The sequence below is a fragment of the Netta rufina genome (assembly GCF_964035555.1).
Source record: "Netta rufina genome assembly, chromosome: Z".
Classification (NCBI taxonomy): Eukaryota; Metazoa; Chordata; class Aves; order Anseriformes; family Anatidae; genus Netta; species Netta rufina.
This window is the reverse complement of record NC_140126.1, coordinates 38,749,975-38,775,603: the sequence shown is the minus strand read 5'-3', so window position 1 is coordinate 38,775,603 and position 25,629 is coordinate 38,749,975. Positions and strand designations below refer to the sequence as shown.

The 25,629-nt window shown below is 36.0% G+C and overlaps 1 protein-coding gene across 1 annotated transcript; it reads left to right on the top strand.

Annotated features, from left to right (window-relative positions):
* Positions 1–937: 937 nt before the first annotated feature.
* Positions 938–25,142, top strand: RASEF (RAS and EF-hand domain containing; the record flags this gene model as incomplete). Its single annotated transcript, XM_084305044.1, has 16 exons — positions 938–966; positions 1,637–1,727; positions 4,509–4,604; positions 5,289–5,366; positions 5,870–5,985; positions 6,745–6,813; positions 8,182–8,266; positions 9,400–9,491; positions 12,393–12,627; positions 14,528–14,665; positions 14,764–14,911; positions 15,844–15,925; positions 17,239–17,353; positions 18,253–18,372; positions 22,186–22,262; positions 25,034–25,142. 16 exons carry the CDS (start codon positions 938–940, stop codon positions 25,140–25,142), a joined length of 1,680 nt encoding a protein of 559 aa, XP_084161170.1.
* Between the last annotated feature and the right edge of the window lie 487 nt (positions 25,143–25,629).

Sequence of the window (25,629 nt, the reverse complement as noted above, 5' to 3'; positions counted from 1 at the left end):
CTTACAATTTTTTTTTTCTTTTATTTATGTACTGTTTTTGTGGAATAAAACAGGGCTGTCATTGTTAGGGGTGCAGATTTCAGCACCAAAATAATTTGTTTTAAATGAGAGAGGAGTATTTTATTTTTCTCTACAAATCTGCCCACTTATACAATATATCTGAAGACTAAATGTCTAACAGATGGGGAGCATCAGACTTTGTACAGGTAGCTGTCTTTGCTTCTGTGCCTCTGTGGGTAGCTTTTTGCTTTTCTGAATTTTGCAGGCCATGCATATTTCCATATTGCTACAAAGATATTGTTACCTGTATTCAGTTTTCAGCCTAGCTAGCAAACCTCTGTCATTTTACCCCCTGTGGTGGTGTCACAGGACATATGATCAGCCCCTACTGTATTTTAAACATCCATTTTTACTTAGGTGGTTGGTGTACTTACTCACTTTCACATTTTTATGCAGCTTGCTATAGCATTATACCTCTCCACAGATTATAATTAACATTACAGCCACCAGAAATATTGATTTGTATTGTGGATTACTCCAGTGGCATGCTCTTCAATACATCACAAATATAAGTACAAAAAATTGACTAAAACTAAAAAAGATTTTTCTACAGTAGCTATGTTAAAAGAAATTGAAAGAGTAAAAATAATTTAGAATAACACAGACCTATCTTGCTGAATGTTCAATGTCTGTATTTAACTTGTTAAATTTTAAAAATAGGCAATAAAGGGGAATACCTTCATTTGTAATACATTTTTCAAACCTCTTACAGAACATTGTTCCAAGTAAGTCTGTTAAAAAGGTATCTGTCTTTTTCAGACAAGAGCAAGTCAGTGTTCTGTATCAGAACATACACATAGTGGAACCAGGATTAATCCAGTCATACGAACATGTCATTAAGAACTTCATCCGAGAGATCAAGCTTCAAAGCACAGAGATGGAAACCTTGGCCATTGCTGTCAAAAGGTATAGTGAGTTGTGCTTCTAGTTCACTTATGCAGTTACATTTTTCTCTTTTGCACTTTGTTGGATTAAACTACTGGAAGTCAATGCCAAAATATGCCTGAGTGTTTTCATAAACTGAGTTCTAAAGTTAGCTTATATGCACATGTGCATAAACATTCCCTGTTCATACTTTGGATAAATTCTGTCTGTGTTCTTATGTTTAATGTCTTAATGCATTTTGACTCCTCTTCCATGGCTGTACCTTTGAGGTTTAGCATACTCTCCCATTACAATTTCATTTGAAAAAATGTATTTTTGCTTCTCCGGAGCTAAGGACAGATTTTCCATGTGTCGGTGCTGCAAGTTGCTGCAAGTAGTTATCCTTTCGAAGTCTCATTATAGAATAACCAGAGGGGCCTTTTATCTTTGTAACTTCATTTTCAAAATGTGATGTGATGTCTTTCATATTAATCATCTGCTGTCAGCTGTTATTTAAAATCTAATTTGCCTGTATTTTCAAATTAATTTGTGATTTAGGTTCCCAACCACACCAGTTTCAAAGTCTGGGCAGTGCTCAACTGTTTCCATCTCTGTCTAATTTGTTTCAGTGGAGGCCGGCAATTTTTTTTCACATAACTTTTTGTCAAGACACAAGGCAAGTCCTAAGAGAGTATTTACTTTTAAATTTTAGAGCTCAGGATAAAGCGGCAGCTCAGCTCAGCGAGCTGGAGGAAGAGATGGAACAACGGATACAGGCTGCGGAGCATAAAGTTAAAAAGGAAGTGAGTATTTTGTATTTGCACTATTTCGTAATGACCGAACTCTCAGTGGATTTATGCAGGATTGATGGACAGGTGTGTCTTTGATGCTGATCAACTGGCTCAAAGCCAATGAAAGCAGGGCCTGGATGAAAAGAAAATATCCATGAGATGGGAAATGTATTCTCTTAATGCTTCCTCAAAGGGGAATGGCTGCTCAGATGTAATAAACGGAGAAAAAAAAAATCTCTTTTTCTTTGGTAAGAAAATAGTGATGTAAAGCAGTTTATTACTGCTTTTATTACTGCTAATAGATGAATTTATGTAGAAATTAATGCTTAAATAATTTGTTCCTAATTTGTACATCTGACTAGAGCAGTGACCTTTCTTTCCCCTGTTGTTACGTTGTGGTGCTGCAGTCTTATTTTAGACTTCTAGAGGAGAGAGGGTGTTTGTGATGATATGGTGTGACAGTTGTGACCTCTTGAAGTTGATGGGATATTCTCTGTTTCAGTGTACTCAGGTTTTAGCCTTTGTTTCAGCCCACTTGTAGTCTTGATGGCAAAGTACAAGAACTCTCTTCCCCTTTCTCATTGAAAGATATAATAAAACTGCACATGTCTGTGTAATTCTAAGCAGAAAGCAATACAGGAAATCCACCCTACCTGTCTTGTCTGCTTCATGTTGAACTGTTACTAAATTCACATACGATAAACCAGACTTTGTAGTATATATAATATGAGCTGTTGTTCATGCAAAGTATTCTTATGTGGGCATAAGAAATTCACTGATTAAAACATAAACTATGGTTCTTGTAATTAGTTTGGTAGGATGCACCGTATATTGAACCTCTGTATATTTGTTATATATTCTTTCTTCAAAGTATTTGCAGGATAAGAAGCAAAAAGTGCAGTCAGCCATCTTGCTGATTTTAAATATCTTTTAGCAAATGATCTGTGAAAGTAAAAAGTGTTCTGATAGATTTGCTTCAAACACTGTCTTTTTCTATAGAGGACGAAAAATTCCTATTGTGGCATCAAAATCTTTTTTTTTCCTAGTAACAAAATACAATGACATAAAAATGTTATAGTTCCAACAAAATAGTGTATTGTAATATATTTAACAAATGATAATACAGGCCTCAGTACAGAAAAACTTGCCATTTCCAGGGAGAGTATGCATTTATATTTAGATAACGAGTTTGTTGTGGAAAATTTCTGTTCTGCAAAAAGTAGTAAATCGCTGGAAGAAGTCCTGAAAAACTTGTCCAGTACTGTAAAAATATGACCAGGGTGTGTGCGTTTGTTCAGTTGGAGGACATCCTCAATCACATACTATCTATGTAAAAGTTTGCTATCTATTATGTGAATGTAGTTTATGTTTCAGGTTTTAAAAGGACCCTTTGTAGTTTGCAGTGCTTATGCTAGATCTGTTCTTTGGATTTAAGTGCCAAAGAAATGGCCAGGCAACATCACGAAGAAGTCATCAGTGTTAGTTCTCAGATTGTTGCTGAGTTGCATGGATTGAGGTTTCACCTTTCACACCCTGATATCGAAAATGGGCTCTAACTTGTTTCCCACAACGTTCTTCTCAGTACACTCCTGAATGTTCCCCATAGCTCATAGCTCTGCATACTCCACCTACTAAAACACCCCGAGAGTAAATGTAAGATATTTACTTTGTGGGATTGTGCTAAGCCATTAATCTTAGAGCCTGTACTCAGGGCTATTGTTTGCCAGTGATCTCACTCATGCCACCGTGACACCTGCCTTTGCACGATAGTATCTGCAGTGTGAGCCTACCCTCTATTTTGTTTCTTCAGGGGAAGCAAATAGTTACCAAGCAATACTTAGGAGTCCAGCATAGGTGCCAGCAGTAAGAGAATCCAGCCTAAACTGATTACTTTGACAGATTATCATTTTAGCACACGGATGTCAGCATCTCAGGCAGGAAAGTACTGCATTCTGAGCAAAGTCCACACATGCTTTTTCTGTGTGGAAGCACAGCCTGTCTTCCAAAAAAAACCCACACACCTTGGTACCTGAGAATGCTGGAGGGGGGTGGGGAGGTGGGAGCTGAATGCATGCTCATCTGCATCATTGGGCACATACCATTCTTTTCTCTGTCAATCCCAAACCCTTCCTGGTGAAACTTCCTTTCACAATTTCTTGGAATTAAAATAATATCCCCAATACTGCACTTGATTTAAGACCGAGTACTATGTGAAACTTTAATGACTAAAGATGTTGTCATCAGCATACCTTTTACTTAATGTGGGCCTGTCATATTCAAACACTTGCAAGCAAAAAATTCAAAGAAAGTATGTAAGTAAGTGATGGTGGCACAGTAGTGCTATTACCAGGATGTTGTGTGCAAAACCATGGAAGACTAGTTTGAGAAGGGTTCAGTGCCTTGACTTGCATGTCTGTGTGTGTGTACACACATCTGTATATGTAATACATACCTACATATATGTAAAAGTAAAATTTGAACACTCCTCTTTTGGCTTTACTTAAGTGATTGAAAATGCTTAGCATTGGAGACTGTGAGATGAAAGCAAGCATGGAATTGACACATGACTTCACTTCCAACTCATTGTTTCATTTCTATGAATATTTCATAAGTGGACTGCAATAATAGAATCAGTATCAGTGGATCTTAAGGAAGGGCTTTTAGACTTAATGGAAAGACAAAATTACACATATTAATCTAATGGGAAAATGTTTGGCTCTCCAAATTGATGGATACATTTTTTAGAAAACATTTGAAACCTATGTCAACAATGTAAGATAACTTATATTACAGGAGAAACGAAAAGCTGAAGAAGCACTAAATGAGTTGAAGCGCCAATATGATAATGAAGTTGGGGATCTCCAGGTGACAATAAAAAAACTTAGAAAGGTAAGTAACTTGTACTCATGGCTAGAATTTTTAAAGTGTTGTAAGAGATGCTGACTTTATGAAATGCCTTCTCCAAGATGGTTAATCATGATGTAGTTTTTTTAATTTAATGTGTATAGGTAAATCACAACTTCAAATCATTTTTTGGGTTGTGTTGTGGTTCTGTGCTGTTATATACATTTTGCGTAATTTAGTGAAATACTTAGGATAGAGACCAAATTGCCAAATTCCATTGCTGAATAATTTTCTAGGTCTATGAAGATATTAACACTGCAGTTACCTGTCTTGTTTTTGATACATTAGAAACAGGCTAATACATTACCACTAAGTACTTCTAATTAATAGACTTAGATGAAATTGTCAATCCCAATATACTAATTCACTATGGTACTACACTGCTAGTGTAGTAATAACTAGTGGTTTTGTCATCTAGTACATTTCTTTCAAATGTTAAAAATCTTAAAAATCTTAAAAAATCTTATAGAAGACTACAAAATTTTGGTATAATTCTTGGAATAATTCTCCCTACTCATGCAGCTGGCAATACTATGGGTTTTAAAAACTTCAATAGCTGTAACACACTGTTGGGGTTATTTAACATAATCTCCGTTACATTTTACATATTTTGAATGAGAACAATTAAGAATGTACGTTAATTGAGTGTTTTTTTTTAAACCATCCTAGCTGGAGGAGCAATCCAGAAGCATAAATCACAGGGAAGATGTGGTTGAACTGAAAAAAAGAATACATGATATGTTGCTGGTAAGAAGTGATTATCATTAGGATATTAATTTATTCTCAATTTTTGCTTTTTGCAATAATTGTTTTTTTTCTTCCCGCATTTAATGCTATTTAATAGAATAATTTAAATTAAATAAATAATTTAATGATTAAGCTAAGAGATAAACTTTTAAAGTTGTTGATATGTTTATAGATATCTTTAAATTGCAAAAAAAATTAACAGTTCTAGATTAATGCATGCACATTCTAGGTATTACATTTAGAAATGGCTTGAAATGACATAGTTCCATTTATGTGTGACTGTGAAATCCAAAAATCAAAATTCATTGTGGTTCTTGCTTGTTACTTTACAGATTTCTCTGATGTTTTAAAGTGCTCCTCTTCTCTTTCTTCCTCTCTGCTGAGATTTCCTAGTGTTTCATTTTTATTTGATTTTGATGGCTTTTATTTAAGCATTACAATATTTCAGCATTTTATGGAGATGATTGTGACAGCTATTATCTCACATCTTCCTTTTTTTACAGGAAAATCAGAAACTTAAGAAAGATCTCCTAGAAGCACAGACAAATATCGCTTTCCTACAGAGTGAATTAGATAGCTTGAAAAGCGAGTATGCAGATCAGACTTTAAACACAGAGAGGTAAGATTTTTTTACTTCATTCTTTTCACCAGGAAAAAAAATCTTTTATCTGATACAGTTACTAAGTAAAGTTGGTAACTTATTTTCTAAATTTGCCATTGGCAAAGTTGGCACCATGACTGTTACTCACTTTGCTTATCAGGTCTCTGAGAGAGCAAGTTCTGAACATGATGCAAACTTTGATAATTGTTCAAGGAAGCCCATTGATTTTATCGGGACTTCAGTTAGGAGTAAAAGTTTTTTCCTCCATGACTTGCATTCTGATGAGTATCTCTATGAATATTAGGGAAAATAGTTTTGGGAGCCTCCCACATTTATCTCAACTGTTTTTTCCAACAGCTGCTTCTAGATTTTCAGGGTAATCCAGAGTCTTTATAACAGTGTCATTACACTATTACCCCCATAAAACACAGAAAGTATTTCAGTGAGTCAGCTCATATGATTTCATTGATTTTTTATTTATTTTTTTTTACTTTTCATTCACAGTCTTTGTTGAGATTTACTTTCATAGATCAATTAAATTATCAGGTTACTTGTTTTGTGTAAAACTGCTTTTAACATAATTCAGCAATGGTGTAAACATAGCGAAATTGAATTCAGAATTATCTTTTAGAATTATCTTCCCTCCACCCCCATACTTATTACCTTTATAAATGTTACCTGTTGAGTGTAGCCCTCCACCAAGAGCAATATAAAAATAAAAAGGGTATTCTGTAAAGAATAATTTCTTTTTTTTTTTCTTTTTTCTTTTTTTTTCAGAGACCTAGAAATAATCCGCGAGTATACTGAAGACAGGGATAATCTGGAAAGACAAATTGAAATGCTTCAGTAAGTCCTCAGTAATTCAGATTTTATTAACAAGCTTTGTCGCAACATAGTCATAGATAAGCATTTTTGTAGTTCTGAAAAAGACTAGTATGAGATTTGAGAAAAATAGCAAGTAAAAGTACTAAAATGGACTCTATGCTCATTTAAGGTAGTCTGCTGATCTTTATTATTGCTTAAGTTTGTGTTCCTGTGTTCTCAAGTCAGATAATTATGACAAGATACTGCTATGGCATCTGAGTTTTGTGTTTCTCCTTGACGTTTTTGTTTGAGCTCCTCATTCCTCAAACAAAAAAAAGGCCTATCAGATCCCACTTCTTGTATACTCACTTTGAGAAGGCTGAATCCATTTGGAATGGCATTAGTTGCATTCCTGATTCTTATTTTTAGCTTAAAGTAGTTGTGCACCAGACAACTTCAATACAATCAAGTTTTTGGTAGCCTACCCATGTTCTGTTTATGTCTTCTAAAACCACCTCTGTTTTTTTTTTCATGCTGCTTGTTTGGAGAGTCATCCTGTGCCATTTGCTTTTAGACTGAGCTCTCCACTGACTCAGGCAGCCAGGAGCCAGGTATTGAACATTTATCCAGCACAGGTGGCAGCTTCTTGAATTTAGTATTTGGTTGTGTGTCACAGTGGAACCACTAATATTTATTGTGTTTTTTTTTTTTTTCTTTTTATCCTTTTTTTTTTTTTTAGCCTCGCTGACTTTTATTTTTTTCTGATAAACTGAATGAGATTTGAATCGATCCATACTATTCTAAATATCATTACTTTGGCTCCCTTTTCATTGACTTTTCTTCTCCAGTAACTCTCAGTCTGTAAAGTAGTAAGTGTATGCAGTACTATACGAGGCACACAGAGAGTTTTGCTTTCAAGGAGGATAATAATGAATAGTTTGTTATATCTTTAGTTCATTCTTAATCACATTCTTTCTTTCAAGCAGCTGAATACATCTGTGTTTAAAGTAGTCTCAGCAACACTTAAAGGATAGTTATGTTTTATTTCAGGAATGTCTGTACCAGTTTACTCCCACATCATTTTTTTTTGTGTGTGTCTTTCAACCCCTCAGATCATAACATGGAAGTAAAGCAGAGTTTCCCAGACTGCCACTGGAGGCTGAACTTTACAGTGCTTTTTAATTATCAACAATTATTTGTTTGAGTATCTGACATCACAATTCTGGTCCCACATTACTCCTTGCTGTTCACCTAAAGAAAAAGGAAACTTTTTTTTTTTTTTTTTAAATGTGTATTTTTTCAAATTTTCTTTGCTATAAGTTATATATATATTTATTTTTCTTTGCTATAAGTTATATATATATTGTTCTTTGCTATACTTTTGCAAGTTAAACTATATTTCCTTGTCAGATCAGCTAACAGAAAACTACATGACAGCAATGATGGTTTAAGAAGTGCACTTGAAAACAGTTTCAGCAAGTTCAACAGGTCATTGGTACGTAATTATAAGTTTGTAATGTTATACTTTAAGATAGAAGAAATAAGAAATAGCACACCAAATGCAAAATTGTTTGTCCTTCAGTGGGTAGCCAGAAAACTGGTATTTTTTGAGTGGTCTCACTCCGGGGTTATACTCATGTAGTTGGATTTCAGTAGACTTTGATGTGAAATAACGGAGCTTTTGCTAAAGCACAACCATTTTCTATTTGCTTTAGAAATTAGTGATTTTTTTTATGTGTTTTGGCCAAAAATATCTGATGAGGTGAATAAGTCAATAATTTCTCTTGACCTGAAGGAAATGTGTTTGAATTGTATATATTGGAGTACTCTACCACTGAAAACACACTTCAGAAAACTTCCTTCTTTGTCTTAACCTAATTTGAACTTCTGTCCAGGCAAGTCACTAACGGGGACTGCTGATAGTATGCCCTCGCTCAGGGCTATTGGAGCTGTACAGGGATCTTTTGTAACAGCTGTGACACAGCATCCTTCAAACCAGAGAATGGAAGGACTGAAAATCACAAAAAAACTACTCTATATTGCTATTTTATGGTATGGGGAAACCTGCTAATCTCCAAAACTAGTAATTGGGCAAGCTCTTGCATCACCAAGAAAGCAAGTAACTGTTTTAAAAGAACAAAGCCAGAATAATGGGCCCACAGAGGGAATACTTGCCAGGAAGGGAAAAACTGAACAGGCATTCAATTTGCTGCCATGCCCTAAAACACATCAAGGGAAGGAAACTACATCTCATCTGGTGACATTTTCCTTCTTATTGTAGTAGTCAATGTGATATTTTCAATACTGAGATCTCAAACGTCATATTTTCAAAATATTGAGATCTCAAAATCTCATAGGTGTAGTTAATGAAATAATCCTCTCGGAAATTCCATTGTCTTGTGATTGAGTGTGGTTAGCAGGTCAAGTATTAAGGCAACAGTGGAGCCTAAATAGTAGATATAGTGGACCTTTAGGCATCCAATCATATTTAAAGGGTGCTGTTATTTAAAAATAAGTGGTTGGATATACATGAAAATATAGAGTACTAATTTTGATGATTTGCGCTTTTATCATGATGAATTATCATGTGTTCATCAAATTTATGCACTTGTTGTGTATCTGTCTCAGCGGTTAGCAAACACCTCACCAGGAAGTACCATTTCTAGAAGCAGTCCCAAATGTAGCGGTGGACAGTCTCCTTTAAACCCACGATATGACAGGTAAGCCACGTTTGCTTTTACTATGTTTAAAAAGGCTGGACATCACAAATGTCTTAGCAAATCAAATATTGTCAAGTAAGAGAGAAAATAATTCTTCCTCATTCAAAATAAATATGTGGTCATAGCATAAGATCCAAAGTACAGTGAAATCAAGAGGAATATTTTCAGTGTTTTCAGGAAGCTCAGGAAAGCTCTGTTCAGTGGTAATTGTAAATTACAGAAAGTTCAGATAGCCTTTTGTTTAATCTTAGACTATTTTGTTCCTGGTTTTACTCTTAATCTCTCATCCTTGTCTGCAAAAAAACCCATAAAAATCTACTGAGGACCTCTATTACCTGGCCTTCTCGGTACTTAGTACGTAAAATGGTTTTGGTCATATCTTTACCCTTTTTTTTTTTTTTTTTTTTTTCCCTCTAATAATTATTACAAAAGTATATAGGCCTAATTCTTCAGGAGAATAAAAATCCTCATCTCCCACTGACATGCAAGAATAGTGAATGCACTTGGATATTAACAGGATAAAAGCCACAGAGAACAGGAAGTTATCTAAACACAAGTATCTTATTTAGTCAGAGCTTTATTGGTTTTGTACCTAATAAATGCAAGTCATTGATCAGAACTTCTTTTGATCATTGCAGAGACTCTCATTGACATCACTGGGCACTGGGAACAAGTTTGAGTTCTCTAGATCATTTAGATCAATATTAGATATCTATTGATATTAGATCAATAGATAGATCTATTTTATGAAACTTTTTGTCTTGTTTTGTTTTGAAATAGCTGGAATTGCCATGAAAAATGTGTGTCCTTACTCGAATAATAGATTATTTTGTCTTACTGTTCTTTTGGTGTTACTTCAAACCCTACATAGATCTCTGTTAGAGTTCTTAGTAGCCTGTGTTTTATATTTTGCCAGTGGGATGAAAATCTTTGGTAGTGATTGTGTTGTCTTCTGCTTCATACTAATAATATCCACATTCATTCAGTACTGTTGCTCTGCTGTTTCCATGTGTTTGCAGGCTATAAATTTTTGTTCATCACAGAATGATTCCTTCTGCTGAATGCAGATAATACCAATTTCCCTCTGCTGGGGAATTTTGTGAGAGCCAGCTGTTAGTAAGTTGCATATTAGATTGAGTGATCTTCTGAGGTTAGGGAAGAAATAACTAAAATATCTCTGAATGTTAGTGATGTCCTTCTCTGAGAATATTTATTAATAACTGCTACTTGGTGCCATCCTTCCATTTTCGTAAAAGTGAGAAATGCAAGCTACTTTAGAAGAAAGTTTATGTGGCAGGAATAAAATTTACTCTTATTATGTATGATTTAATAGTATGAAGGAAGATATAAATGTCCCCAAACCTCTTCATATCCAGTACTTTGTCTCCTGACATCAGGTCAGCATTAAGAGATACTGATTTGCATTCTAAAATGTTCTAAGCCATTTATGCTAGTAAGTGCATTTTTTGCTTTTTAGCTGCATAATATGTCTTGGTCTAACTCACTTGAAGCACATATGAAATTCCCAGCATTGAATCCATGCTTCAGTGAAGCTGAAAATTGACTAATAAAGACCTTTATTTCGGTGGATGTCTGACAAGCTTAACTTTGTTACTGCATGCACCATTTTTGTATGTCAGTAATTTGCTATAGGCTAGCAGGTATGTGAATACAAATTGCAAGGATGCTGTGATATTCCATAGTAAAGATAATGCTTTGTCATGTGGTTATTCAATAGTCTGCAAAGATGGAAATTAAACAGTTCTGCATGTTGTGTGTGACAATGATGACTCTAACACCCCTGTATTTGGGTACATGCATTTGGTTCAGTAACAGCTTCACAATTCCATGATTCTCCCCATTGTGTTCTTCTGTGGTGTGCCATTGTATTGGGAGGTCTCAGCCCCTTTGGCAGAATACCAACTTTACAAGGATTGACGCTTACGCTGTCTGTTGACATTGTCTGTTGTGCTTCACATGCATTCCCATAGCACAGAACCAAACTGTTTCTGTCTTCTTCACTGTGACTTGGAGATCTTTTCTACCTCACTTTAATTTGTGCCTGTCCCTATCTTCATGCAGAGCAGGATAATGATTGTAGCCTCAATAAACTTTTTTAAAAGTTTGATTCTTTTAAGATTTGTTCTATTCATCTTTATTTTCTGTAGCTTCTTTTGCACAAATAAAAAGTAAATCCTTTTTGTTCTCTAAGCCATACTGTCATTACTGCATCCATTTACGTATTTTTCTATGTTATAGCATCCAGAATAAAAATAAAAAAGATGGCCTTTGAAGGAAGGGAGAGAGGAAAGAAAGGGCTTTCATGTAAAGAAAGTTTTGCATGGTCTGCCAAATTGTAACAAAACAGTGTCTTCTTCTTCTACCATCTCTGAGCTTTTGAACTCAGTTGTCCTCTCTTCTGAATTTGTAGTTAGTAATTACTGGCCCATGTATCTCTGTGAGCAAAAGCCTGGATGTATTCGTGTAAATAAGATACAGTATACCATGACTATTTTTTGTGTTTTGTTATTGTTTGCTCATATCAAGGCCAAAGTTAGCTAAACCATCAGCAATGTACAGTCATTTTTTGCCTTTGAAGTCTTCATATTATGTCAATTTTCAGATTTTTTAAAGCAAATATTTTTTTCTGCATATAAATAAACTGGGGTTCATACTGACACTTGGGCAGTAGGTATATGATCTGAGATTCCTGAGAAATGTGATTTTAGAAAAAAATATTTAGAAAGCCAAAGTAGGGCAGTGACATATGTCTTAAACTTTATAGATAGTATTTCAAAGAACTGAACGTTCTGGAATGGTTCAGATTTTGCTGGAACAAAACAACTGTGAAATAAAATTTGTTTGCTCTGTTGTCTTTCTTTTTCAATACTTGTGTTTTAGATCATCTCATTCTTCATGTGTGGATGAAGATTATGATTCTTTAGCCCTCTGTGACCCCATGCAAAGGATAAACTGTGAAGTTGACAGCCTACCTGAGAGCTGTTTTGATAGTGGTTTGTCTACTCTGAGAGATTCAAATGAATATGATTCAGAAGTGGAATACAGGCAACAAAGAATTTTTCAAAGGTCGCAATGTATGCAGGAAGGCTTTGGTGGTGATGCTTCTGATACAGATGTAAGTGCCAGACTTAGTGCCTCTCTAAGAAAGACCTTTGGTTTGAGAAAAAATCAACTTCCTGTTGTTAAAATGAAATGGATATTTGCCCATTGATGAAACTTAAGTATGTGGCTTACATGTATTTAGGTAGTATTAGTGACAGTTTTTTGCAGCATTCTTAAACAGTTTTCTGTTTTAAGAGAAAATGTATGTTTTGACTTTTTCTAGTAGACTTTTGTAGCAATAAATCATTTTTGAGTTACAGAATCACAGAATCACAGTTGTCTAGGTTGGAAGGGATCTCAAGATCATCGAGTCCAATCTCTTTAGTGGAGGACTAAGAAGTCCTCCACTAAACCATATCGCTAAGTTCAACATCTAAACATCTTTTAAAGACCTCCAGGGATGGTGACTCCACCACTTCCCTGGGCAGCCCATTCCAGTGCCTAACAACCCCTTCAGTAAAGAAGTTCTTCCTAATATCCAACCTAAAACACCCCTGGCACAACTTTAGCCCATTCCCACTCGTCCTGTCACCAGGCATGGGGGAGAATAGACCAATCCCCACCTCACTACAGCCTCCTTTGAGGTACTTGTAGAGAGTGATAAGGTCGCCCCTGAGCCTCCTTTTCTCCAGACTGAACAAGCCCAGCTCCCTCAGCCGCTCTTCATAAGACTTGTTCTCCAGACCCCTCACCAGCTTCATTGCCTTCCCTGAACTCGCTCGAGCACCTACCTCTATGTCCTTCTTGTAGTGAGGGGCCCAAAACTGAACACAGTACTCAAGGTGTGGCCTCACCACACCTGAGTAGAGGGGGACAATCACTTCCCTAGCCCTGCTGGCCACACTGCTTCTTATACAAGCCAGGATGCCGTTGGCCTTCTTGGCCACCTGAGCACACTGCTGGCTTCTGTTCAGCCAACTATCAACCAATACTCCCAGGTCCTTCTCTGCCAGGCAGCTTTCTAAGCACTCATCTCCCAGCCTGTAGCTCTGCTTGGGGTTATTGCACCCCAGTTGCAGGACCTGGCACTTGACCTTGTTGAACTTCATATGGTTGGCCTCAGCCCATCGGTCCAGCCTGTCCAGATCCTCCTGCAGAGCCTTCCTACCCTTGAGCAGATCGACACACGCACATCTAACTTGGTGTCATCTGCAAATTAAATTTAATATTTTTGAAGATTGTTGAACAACCTGGAGAAAGGAGATCTTTTTTTTAAGTATTTAAGAGCAGATACTGTAGAAAGTTTCAGCTCACTTTCTCTTGTGCTATAGCAGTGAATGAAAAAATCACATATACGAGAGCTTGAGTATTAACAGCATAGAGTAATGTCATGTAGAGAAACTCTTTTCTTTCTTTTTTTTCTGTAAAATAAGCTTTGAAATAAAGTATTTGCTAATTGCAATTATTTTTGAAGTTGAAATTTTCCATAGGGAGATTAATTTGCTTTACCTGGAACCTGTCTTGAAAGCGTGTGTCCCAAATAGCCAACATTCAAGGATGGAATGTTGGCTCTAGTAATCAGCAAATGAAGTTGCTCTAGTGTATGGAACTGCTACAGAAAGTTCTTACAAGATTTCTTCAGAATTTGCTAGTGTTCTCAAGATGGAAAAATTAACACATCAGAGAATACTGAAATGTACTCGAATAGAGTTTTCTTTATTGAACCTGCCATAGAAGTGGCTGTTAGCATTATTTATCCTCCTAGGAGAGTGTATGACTTAACACAGCTGCTTAAACTCTGAGAAATACAATCAAAATAAGAACAGAATTTCAGCTAGAATTACAAAGTTTTGTTTGATCCTTTATTTAAAACAAACAAACAAACAAAAAGATTTCAATCAGTCTTAGCAGTGTCATTCCAAAAAAGAGCATACTTTGTGCACTGAAAGTGACACATAGGCTTATACTTTCAGGTTCCAGAGATCAGGGATGAAGAAACATACACTCCTGATAATGGCAGTGCAATATTAGATTGGAAGCCCTCAAGACCAGTAAGTCGAAGCAGCTCAGTTGCTTCAACAAGGAAACACATATCTGCTCTGACTCCTCAGGTAACCAGTTCTGTAGGGGGAAAGAAAAGTGTTTGATATAGAAAACTGTATTTTAAATATTTTTATATTTGAATCAAGTGGATCCTTTGTATTTTCAGTCATGTGCAACTGAATGTACTCCAAAATACCCGAGTTCAGAGAAGGCTTACAAGATTGTTCTTGCTGGAGATGCAGCAGTGGGAAAATCCAGTTTCCTTATGAGACTTTGCAAGAATGAATTTAGAGGCAATACCAGTGCAACCCTAGGTACAGTTGTTCACTTAAAATTCTAAAATGAATATCACTGCTGTTATGTAAAAGTAGTGGGTGAAAAGATTGCTAGGGTTTCCTGAACACCCACTTGCACTTTCTTAGGCTGTGAGATTTAGTTGAGCACTAAAGCTTAGTAGTATAACTGGTATAACTGAGTGGATAATAGGGCAGTGCTCTGATCTACTTCCTCTTGGTAAAGCACAAAGCCTGTTCCTGAGCAACAGAAAGTACCAAAAAAGGCAGTTTCAGAGTAATGAACTTAGAACGCATTTACAGTCTTTTTCACTTTTTTCATGGCTGTCTGGTTTCCTCCACTCTTTCATCTTTCCTTAATCTTTCATACTCCTTTTATTTCTTTAGTACTATTCTTTATCTCCATTTCTCAAAGTGTCATTGAAGCTGGAGAGATTTCTGACTGGCTTGTTGTGTGTATTATTATAGATGTCAGATAAGAAACTTGTCTCCAAAGACTGAGTGTTTGCCTTCCAATCAAACCACAGTTATCTATTTGTTTCGTTGTCTCTGTCTGAGAATTTTTGTCTAATTTGAATTTTTTCTTTTATGGGGGATTTGAAACAAAGTCTGTATTATAAAAAAAAAAAAGAAATCTATAAAAGTATTTTGCAAAATGGAGTGTAGAGGGATCTTCCTGTTTGTTGATCATAATGCAAAATTTGAATCAGTGCACCTGGGAAAATGTGTGGGAAAAATATGCCTTTAAATGTTTTTTCTAAATACAAATGAAATATGCATTGCCATATTCATGGGATTTTTTGCAGCTCAGGATGATGTGAATAATTGAAATCAGATAGTCTGTTACAAGAGATATAGTTTGAAATATGTGCCACATAATATAACAGTTAACATCCCATTTTTTGTGGGTTTTTAAAGGTTTTTGATTAGACTACATGTATAATTCTTTTCAGGGGTGGATTTTCAAATGAAAAGACTAATTGTTGATGGAGAACCTACAGTGCTACAGCTGTGGGACACGGCTGGGCAGGAGAGGTTAGTGAAACTTAACACGCAACTTAAGTAATTTCAATGGTTTTTTTTTTTTTTGCCTTTTTTTTTTTTTCCTAAATTACATAGTACCTTTTTCATCTAGGAAAAAAAAAAAAAAACCACAAATAAATATTACATGGATCAATAGTGAATAAGTCATTATGACCATATGTAGATGTCTGTAGACAGATGTGATGTTGCACTGCTGAGACTGCGACAGGTGGAATGTTTATTTGTTAGCTTTGGTGATGCCCAAGATAGCCTTTTCTCTCTGCAGAGAGAGCTAGCTGAGGTTCAACACAGTATTAATTAATTACATCCATATGTCCCTCCCTTGCAATACAAAAAGATGGAATAGATATACATTGTTTCTTCCATTTTTACTCTTTTGTCTTTGTCATTACAGATCTGTATTTCTGAACAAGTTTATTCTTGAGATATTCTTTACTTACACTTTCCTTGAAATTCCTGACCCCGATTTGCATTGTAGTTAGTGTATGAAAAATCTCTCTTCTCTCCAAAGATTTCAAAAAACATGTGGCAGAATTGTACAAAGTACTGAGTGTGCAAGCAATGTTCTTCAAATTTCTGTGACAGAATTTGACAGAATCCTTTCTTGCAGAGTCATTACTTCATTGACATCTTATAGCTCATTATGGGTTTAATCTAACACCTTAGAAGTCAGTTTTATCTGTTCCCTGGCAAAGATGTGTATTGAGCTGTATGTGTTTACTTTTGCTAAAAGACTGTTTATGTCACATAGGTAGTCAGAAGCCAAGTCATTCTCCTCCCATGTAATAAGTTTGTGAAGAATATTTTAATATATGTATAAATATCTGTTTGCAGTATGGCTGTTAAGTAGACTGTGTTATGGTGTCTGTGAATGACTAAACTGATGGATTCATTCCTGCTATAAGCTTATTGGCTTCATATTTTTTCAAACATATCAGAGTAACCCAGTCAAGTTATGAACTTATATGTAAGCAAAAAAGCCATGCCAGATAATAAAAAATACAGTGAGATATTTGTAATAGATACACTATACATGGTTTTCATACAAAAGATTCTTTATAAGATTAGGATAGAATCCTATGGATTTTTAAGTACATGTAGATCTGCATAAGTAGTTTTCCAGAAGTAGTTATGAAAAAAGCTAGAGAAAACACATTTTATAATGTGGAGAGAATCTCCATACTCAGTAGTGTAATACTGTAATGCTGTGTCGTTAAATCTTAATTTATTTTTTTTTGAAAATGTGACCTTACAGAAGTCTTTTCTTTCTTACTTTCTTTTTTTTTTTTTTTAAAAAAAAAAAGATTCCGAAGTATTGCTAAATCATACTTCAGAAGAGCAGATGGTGTCTTACTGTTATATGATGTAACATGTGAAAAAAGCTTTCTTAATGTGCGAGAGTGGGTGGATATGATTGAGGTAAGGACCTTAATATGCAACTTACAGACTATGTTTTATTGCATTTATTCTCATTTGAAAGCTTATTTTTTTACTTTAGAATTCCAGAGTCCATTTAGATTGACTTGGCTTGATTTATGAAACTTCAGTAAGGATGGAATTAGCTGAACTGCAATCTCTTGTAAAAGTTCAAGGGAAACTGAAATTCTAAGGGTATTAAAGTGTATTCTGACATAATCAGTGTTAAAACTGATACATCATTAAAATTAAAGAGTATCATGTAATCACACTCTTCCCATTCACTTCCTTTTGAAATGGACACAAGAGCCCATACCAGATTGTGCCTGAGGTATTCCATGGAACCTCTGCATTTTAAAACAGCATATTAAATACTCCAAATTAGCTATAGTCCAAGTGGATTTTTTTAGTATTTCTTTCTGTTTCTGTACTTCTTGTTTATTTTAATACAAATTTGTATTTGATGAAAAAGATTTTGCTGTTGTAAGAGACTTGGTTAATTGGAGAGAAAGTGTCAGCAAAATATTTAATTTGTCTTCTTAAAGCAAATTATATTTTTTTATCATTGTGTAACGGTTGATCACTCTTCCCATAGTATTTTTGTCATAAGGCTTTTAGATATAATAACTGTTTCCATTACTCTAATTTAACACATGAAACTCCTTGCTGTGTAACAGGGCTTATAGATGCACATCTTTGCAGGCTGATACTTAAACTGACTGCTTCAAGTATAGATTGTCACGAAAAGTTCTCAGCATGACTTAGACAATTTGTTGTTTTTTTTTTTTGTGAAATTGCACAAGAATTTTTGTGGGGAAAGAAGGGAGTATGATACAATGAAGCTAGTTACCTGTTTCCATTCTCAGTGTTCTAGCAATAAAGAAGTAAAATCATTTTTACAGGATGCAACTCATGAGAATATTCCAATTATGATGGTAGGAAACAAAGCAGATCTCCGTCAAGCAGTTACAGAACAAGGGCAAAAATGTGTGCCTATAAACTATGGAGAAAAGCTGGCTATGGTAAGATCTATGTCTACCTTTTAAGTATAAAATGGTTTTAATAACTTAATAATCCAAAAACTCTGTGAAAAGCTTGTAAACAAAAGTAATTTTCTGGTCATTTATTCAAATCTAGTCATTAGGATTCATGGATAATTTTAATGAAAGCTGTCCTATTTTGATAGTGTTTGCTGGGCTAAGTTTGCACTGAGATGAACTTCATTATATGCTGGGATATTCTCGGTCTTTATAGTCAGAAGTGAGTGGGTACTAGAGTACTAAGATAGATGCTAGGATACTGGCAGATACTAGGATACTGAGCTTTTCTGCTTCCAGAGAGAAGTTGCCAATGCAATTTTGCCAATGAAATGAAGCACACTAGTGAGCAGTTGAGAATCTTAGCCTGGCTCAGAATTGTAGAATATCCTGAGCTGGAAGGAGCCCACAAGGATCATTGAATTCAACTCTTGGCTCCACACAGGACCACCAAGAATCAGAGCATATGTCTGAGTGTCATCCAAATGCTTCTTGAACTACGTCAGGCTCAGTGCCATGACTGCTTCCTTAGGGAGCCTGTCTCAGTGCCTAACCACCCTCTTGGTGAAAAACCTTTTCCTGATGTCCAACCTGAACCTCCCGTGATGCAGTTTCATTCCATTCCCTTGGGTCCTGTCACTGGTTGTCAGAGAGAAAAGATCAGTGCCTGCCCCCCAATCCTTTTGATGAAGCTGCAGGCCGCCATGAGGCCACCCCTCAGCCTCTTCTCTAGGCTAAACAAACCAAGTGACTTCAGCTGCTCCTCATATATGTACATCTTTCCCTCTATACCCTTCACCATCTTTGCAGTCCTTGCTTGGATCCTGTCTGATAGTTTTATGTCCTTCTTAAATTGTGGTGCCCAAAACTGCACATAGTAATTGAGCTGCAGAGTGGAGCAGGACAATGCTTTCCCTTGACTGGCTAGCAAGGCTATGCTTGAGGCACCCCAGGATATGTTTGGCCCTTTTGACTGTCAGGGTACACTGTTGACTCATATTCAACTTGATGTCGACCAGAACCCCCATATCTCTTTCTGTGCTTTACCCTCAGTCCATATAAATATCCAAGATTGCCCCATATCTGTGATTGTATGATTCTATATCAGGTGCAGAATCTGACGATGCCTTTGTTAGATTTTATACAGTTGGTGATTTTCCAACCCTCTAGTCTGTCAAGATAGAATCATAGAATCATTTAGGTTTGAAAAGATCTCTAAGGTCATCAAGTCCAATTGTTAACCTAGCACTGCCAAGTCCCTAATCCATGTCCCTAAGCACCACATCTACAAGCCTTTTAAATATCTCTAGGGAGAGTGACTCAACTACTTCCCTGGGCAGCCTGTTCTAATGCTTCACAGCCCCTTCAGTGAATAAATGTTTTGTAATATCCAAACTAAACCACCCTTGGTGCAACTCAAGGCCATTTCATCTTGTGCTATTGCTTGTTGCTTGAAAGAAAAGACCGACCACCACCCCGCTACAGCCTCCTTTGAGGTAGTTGTAGAGAGTGATGAACTCTCCACTAAGCCATTTTTCTCTATGCTAAATAACCCAAGTTCCCTCAGTCTCTCCTCATACGACTTGTTCTCTATATGCTTCACCAGCTTCATTGCCCTTCTTTGGATGTGCTTCAGCACCTTGAAGTCCTTCTTGTACAATGGGACCAACAAAGAACCCAGTTCTTGAGATGTGGCCTCACTAGAGCCAAATACAGGGAGACAATCACTTCCCTAGTCCTGCTTGCCACACTATTTTTGACATAAACCTTCTTGGCCACCTGAGCACACTGCTAGCTCATATTCAGCTGATAATTGACTAATACCCCAAGGTCACTTTTTGATGAAAATCTTTTCAGCCACTCTTCCCCCAGCCTGTAGTGTTACATGGAGCTGTTGTGCACCAAGTTCAGGATCTGGCACTTAGTCTTGTTGAAGCTTATGCTGCTGTCCCCATCTCATCGATCCAGCCTATACAGAACCCTCTGTAGAACCTTTCTACCCTCAAACAGATCAATACTCCTGTCCAATGTGGTGTCATCTGCAAACTTACTGAGGGTGCACTCAATGTCCTTGTCCAGGTAATTGATAAAGATGTTAGAGATCTTTCTGCAAGGCCTCTCTGCCCTTGAGGGATTCAACAGTTCCTCCTAATTTAGTGTCATCTGTGAATTAACGTTATATGCATTTGAATCCCATGTCCAGATCATTTATAAAAACATAGAAGAGGACTCACTTCAAAAGGGAACCCAGGGGAACCCCCCTAGTTACTGGCCTCCAGCCTGATGTAAGCACACTTACTATAATCCTTTGAGCCCAACTCATCAGCCATTGCATTATGTATTTATCTAGGCATATGCTGGACATTTTGTCCAACTGTTAGAGATAGACTGAGAATCACTATGAAAAGCTTTGCTGAAATCCAAAAAGTTTACCTATACTGGCTTCCTTGGTCAGTTAGGTGGGTAACCTTGTCATAAAAGGAAAGTTCATTTAACAGGATTTTCCTCTTGTGAACCTGTGTTGACTATGACCAATGCCTGCAATGTCTTTCAAGTGTTTGTCACTAACTTGCAGAATAGTCTTCTCCATAATTTTACCATGCACTGAAGTGAGACTGACAATTAGGCCTGTTACCAGGATCTTCTTTCTTGCACTTCTTGAAAACCGGGACATTTGCCAGCTTTCAGGTGACTGGTACCTCTCTGGATTCCCAAGACAGTTAAAAGATAATTGTGAGAGGTCTTGTGATGACATAAATGAGCTCTTTGAGTATCCTAAGATGAATTCTACAGGGCCCCACTTGGGCGAGATGATCTTCAAAGGCCCATTCCAAACTGAGCCAGGCTGTGATAAACAGATATATGTATCCATATATGGATATATGTATCCAGCAGGAGTAGCAAACATACACAAGTTCAGATTGGCTGGGAGTTTGTCATTCCCCCAGTCATGGTCCTACAGCTCAGGGCTCCAGGGATTCCACCACTCATCACTGGTGTTGAAGACAGACGAAGAAGGCCCTAATTTTTTATGCTTTATATATATCCCAATTGTTAGATTTCCACCTCATCAAGTAACAGACTAAGGTTGTCTCTTGTTCTCCTTTTGCTGTTAACATACTAAAAACCTTTTTTTTATTGCATTTGTTCAACTTTCAAATGGAATATTTTCACTTTTGAGGGATTGTTTTGCATTCCTACCATGTCTACAGATAGAAAAATGGAACACTGGAAATAGCATGGACAAGTTTTGTGCATATTTTTATATGTTCGATAAAGGATGAGCATATCCCATGTTTTGCAGAAAAAAAAAAGAAAAAAAAAGTAGAGTCTGTAGTGTCTTGGGTTGCTGTATAATTGTGCAATTGATTGATTTGTACATGGGCAGGTAGCATGTCTGTTACTTATGGAATGATATTTCTGGTTAATTTGTAGGTTAAACTAAAATACCAGATGCTGTAGGTTATATAGTTTAGTAGCTAACAGACTGTTTCAGTAACCTGACCTAGCAAGTTTTCCTATTTTGCAGTTTTGTGGACAAGATGATTGAGTTCAGACATTGAGCTTACAATGTATTTTTTTTTAACTTAATTTGTGAATTCGTTATATACCAAATATAAAAAGTTACAATTAAAAGGCAATTGTTTTTTTTTGGAGTACTGAAGTGAAATCCTGTTGATTTAAATATATGTGTCCCAATTCATTGAGTTACTAAGGAATTATTTTTAACTGAATATAGATATACAGATGAGAACCATTTCGGTTGAGTTGGCTTAACATTTTATTTTTCACTCACAGACTTATAATGCACTATTCTGTGAAACAAGTGCTAAAGATGGATCTAATATTGTAGAAGCAGTTCTTCATCTTGCTCGGTAAGTAGATGTATTTCTAATTTGAAATAAACATATAATCATAGAAACATAGAATGGTTTGAGTCTACAGGGACCTTACAGATCACGCAGTTCCAACCCCCTGCCATAGGCAAGGACACCTCCCACCAGATCAGGTTGCCCAAAGCCCCATAGAGCCTGACCTTGAACACCTCCAGGGATGGGGCATCCACAGCTTCTCTGGGCAGCCTGTGCCACTGCCTCACCACCCTCTGTTCTGTAAAGAATGTCTTACTAATCTCTAATCTAAATCTACCCTCTTTTATTTTAAAGCCATTACCCCTTGTCCTATCACTCCATTCCCTGACAAAGAGTCCCCTCTCCCGCTTCCCTGTAGGCCCCCTTCAGGTACTGAAAGGCTGCGATGAGATGTCCCCAGAGTCTTTTCTTCTTCAGGCTGAACGACCACAACTACCTCAGCCTGTCTTTGTAGAAGTGCTCCAGCCCCTTTAATCTTTGTTAATCTCCAATGGCCCTCCTCTGGAGTTGCTCTAACAGGTCCGTGTCCTTCTTGTGCAGGGGCCCCAGAGCTGAATGCAGAGCTGAAGTGCTCCAGGTGGGGTCTCACAAGAGCAGAGCAGAGGGGGACAATCACCTCACTCGCCCTGCTGGCCATGCTTCTTTTGTTGCAGCCCAGGATGTGGCTGACTTTCTGGGCTGAATATGCATATTTGAATATATTTTATATATGAATGTACATACAAAGTATATACGTATGTACACATGTACAGATTTAAAATTGTGCCAATGTAAAATCCAACCAATGATATTATAAAAGGAATACCACATTAAATCTATCAATAATGTAAGGTGGGTTTTATTCTCAGTTTAATCAAGTAACAATTTTGCTTGCAAATGTTACATGGCTGTCTTAACTATTAATATTTAAATTAGAGCTTAGTTATGGACCCCACAATTTTAAAACCTGGTTGGTGAATGAATCATATTTTTAGTGGTATGTGGATTTACTTTCTTAATTCTTTCATATGCATAAATTAATTCAACTTGCATATAATTATGCATATAATTAATACTTAGTTCTTCCATATATGTTAATATGTATTCAGCTTTATTACTGACCATTCTAATCCCACGTATTTTCCTTGATGTCTCTAAATTATTTAAAAGACAGAAACTGTGCTTTATATCTATTTAGCAATGTGCTATTTCTGTGATAAAGAGTGAGCCAAATGTTACACTTTTGCTACCTTTCCAAGCTGGCCTGTGTTACAGTATTATTTTGAAGGGCTGGTAGTATATAAGAGATCCTCAGGCTCGGATTTTTCAGCTTAATATGGGGAACTCAAGGTCAGAATTACAGACCAAATTAATATTTATTGTTTTTTTTTTTAGCAGTTCAATTCAATAATCAAACTTTTTGTCATTTGGTATATATTTTTTTTAATTCAGTTATAGTGTTATTAAATAGTGTTATTAATTAATAACACTATTAATTAATGGGGCTTAAATACAAAATACTGGCTTCCTGGAGAGCATCATTGCTTCTTCACACTGGACTTTCAAGAGCACTTGTATTTCCAGGAAAATGAGTCCATCACAGTTGCAGCAAGAACACAGGCATTTATTTGTCTGTTATTGTCAGCAGCTGATTTGTTAAATGACTTATTTCCAGGAACCTGACCATGAATGCAGCAGTGGATTATAAATCAGAGAACATACATAGCATAGTTCCATAACATTAATCACAGTTGGAAAATGATCTCTAATGTTTAACCATGATAAATTTGTTTAACTGTTTCAAAGATAAAAATGTTTTGGCAGTTGGAGCCTTTATTTATAGAATCTCAAAAAAAAAAAAATATATATATATTTCTTCATTAGGTTCATTGAATCTTATATGCTTTAGATACTACCCAGAGCCTTGATCTGGAATGGTTGGCTGCAGTTTCTCCAGTTTGTAACCCTTATTCTTTGAGAAAAGCATTTCATTTTGAAATGTAAATTTCTAAATAAACATTTCATTAGAGCAGATACCATACAGACTAATGTGTTACTTCTTTGCAGGGTTCCTTTCTGCCACTGTTTTATTGAATAATAGTGTTCTGAGTGGACTTCATATTCTACTGGTACAAGGAGGATTTAAATTATATATGTATATGTGTAATACACACATATGTTAGCAAGAAATTCTAGAACTTGCTTTTGACTATTCTAGGATGCCCTATGACAGTGGCTGTGTGAGAATACAGTATCAATAATCATTATTACATACACAATTTTAAAGTTTTTGTTTATAACAAAACATCCAAAAATATATGTTTTTCCTCTGAGGATAAATACATACCTGAAATTGCAGTTATTTAGTTTTATACTTTCAGCTGTGAACATAGCTGAAAGTATAAAAAATTATACTAAAAAAGTATTAAAAGTATTAAAAAGTATTTCTATGGTAATGTACTGAAGTAAAAAAAAAATGAAAGAAAAATGAGCAAAATAAAAGGGCAGGGGAAAAAAAGAATGCTTGTGTGTTCTTACATATCAGAAATTGTATTTCTGACATTAGCAGTGATTTGTATAGAAATATTGATTCAATCCCCCAAATTGAAACTTAAGGGACATGTTGATTCTGTACACTAACAATTGTATTAGTGTTTTAATGGGAGTTAACTAAGTCATGGTGACCTGTGTAAGAGATGCCTGCTGAAACAAAATAGTGAACATGAATGCGTGTAGAAATATATTCACTGGCTGTATTTTTATTGTGTTTTTTTTTTTTTTTTTTTCCTTCACAGTGAAGTGAGAAAACGAAGTGATAATCAAGATGATACGAGGTCAATAACCAGCCTGGCTGGGATGCCTGTCAAAAAATCAGCACTCACAAAAAACTGTTGCAACGTTTAAGTGATAAACTCTTGACTTAACTCAGATACATACATGTATATACCTATTAAAAAAAAAAAAATAATGAAGGATTTCAATTATGTATTCTTTTTACTGTGGATTTATACATTTGTGGTTTTTTGTACATTGAAGTTGTACATCATGGAAAAAGTCCAGACTCTGCTTTCTGCTAATTCATTTTTATACATTTGCTTTGTCCTGTAGGCTCTGATTTCACCTTTCTTAAGTATTGTAATTCAATGAAGTGAGCTCTGAATCAATACTGCAGCAGTCAGTGCATGAAATATTGTAATATATTTTATCTTGTTTACCTGCTTGTTTCTTTATGGGCTCAATATTTCTTACATACAGAATATGATAAGATAATGTAATATCACTTTCAAAAGAAAAAAATTGCAACTTTAATTAATCTTTTTTTCTTGTGCCCATGTACCTAGTTTTTTGAAGGCCTCAAGTTACACCTTCATGAAACACTTCCCAAGAAAAC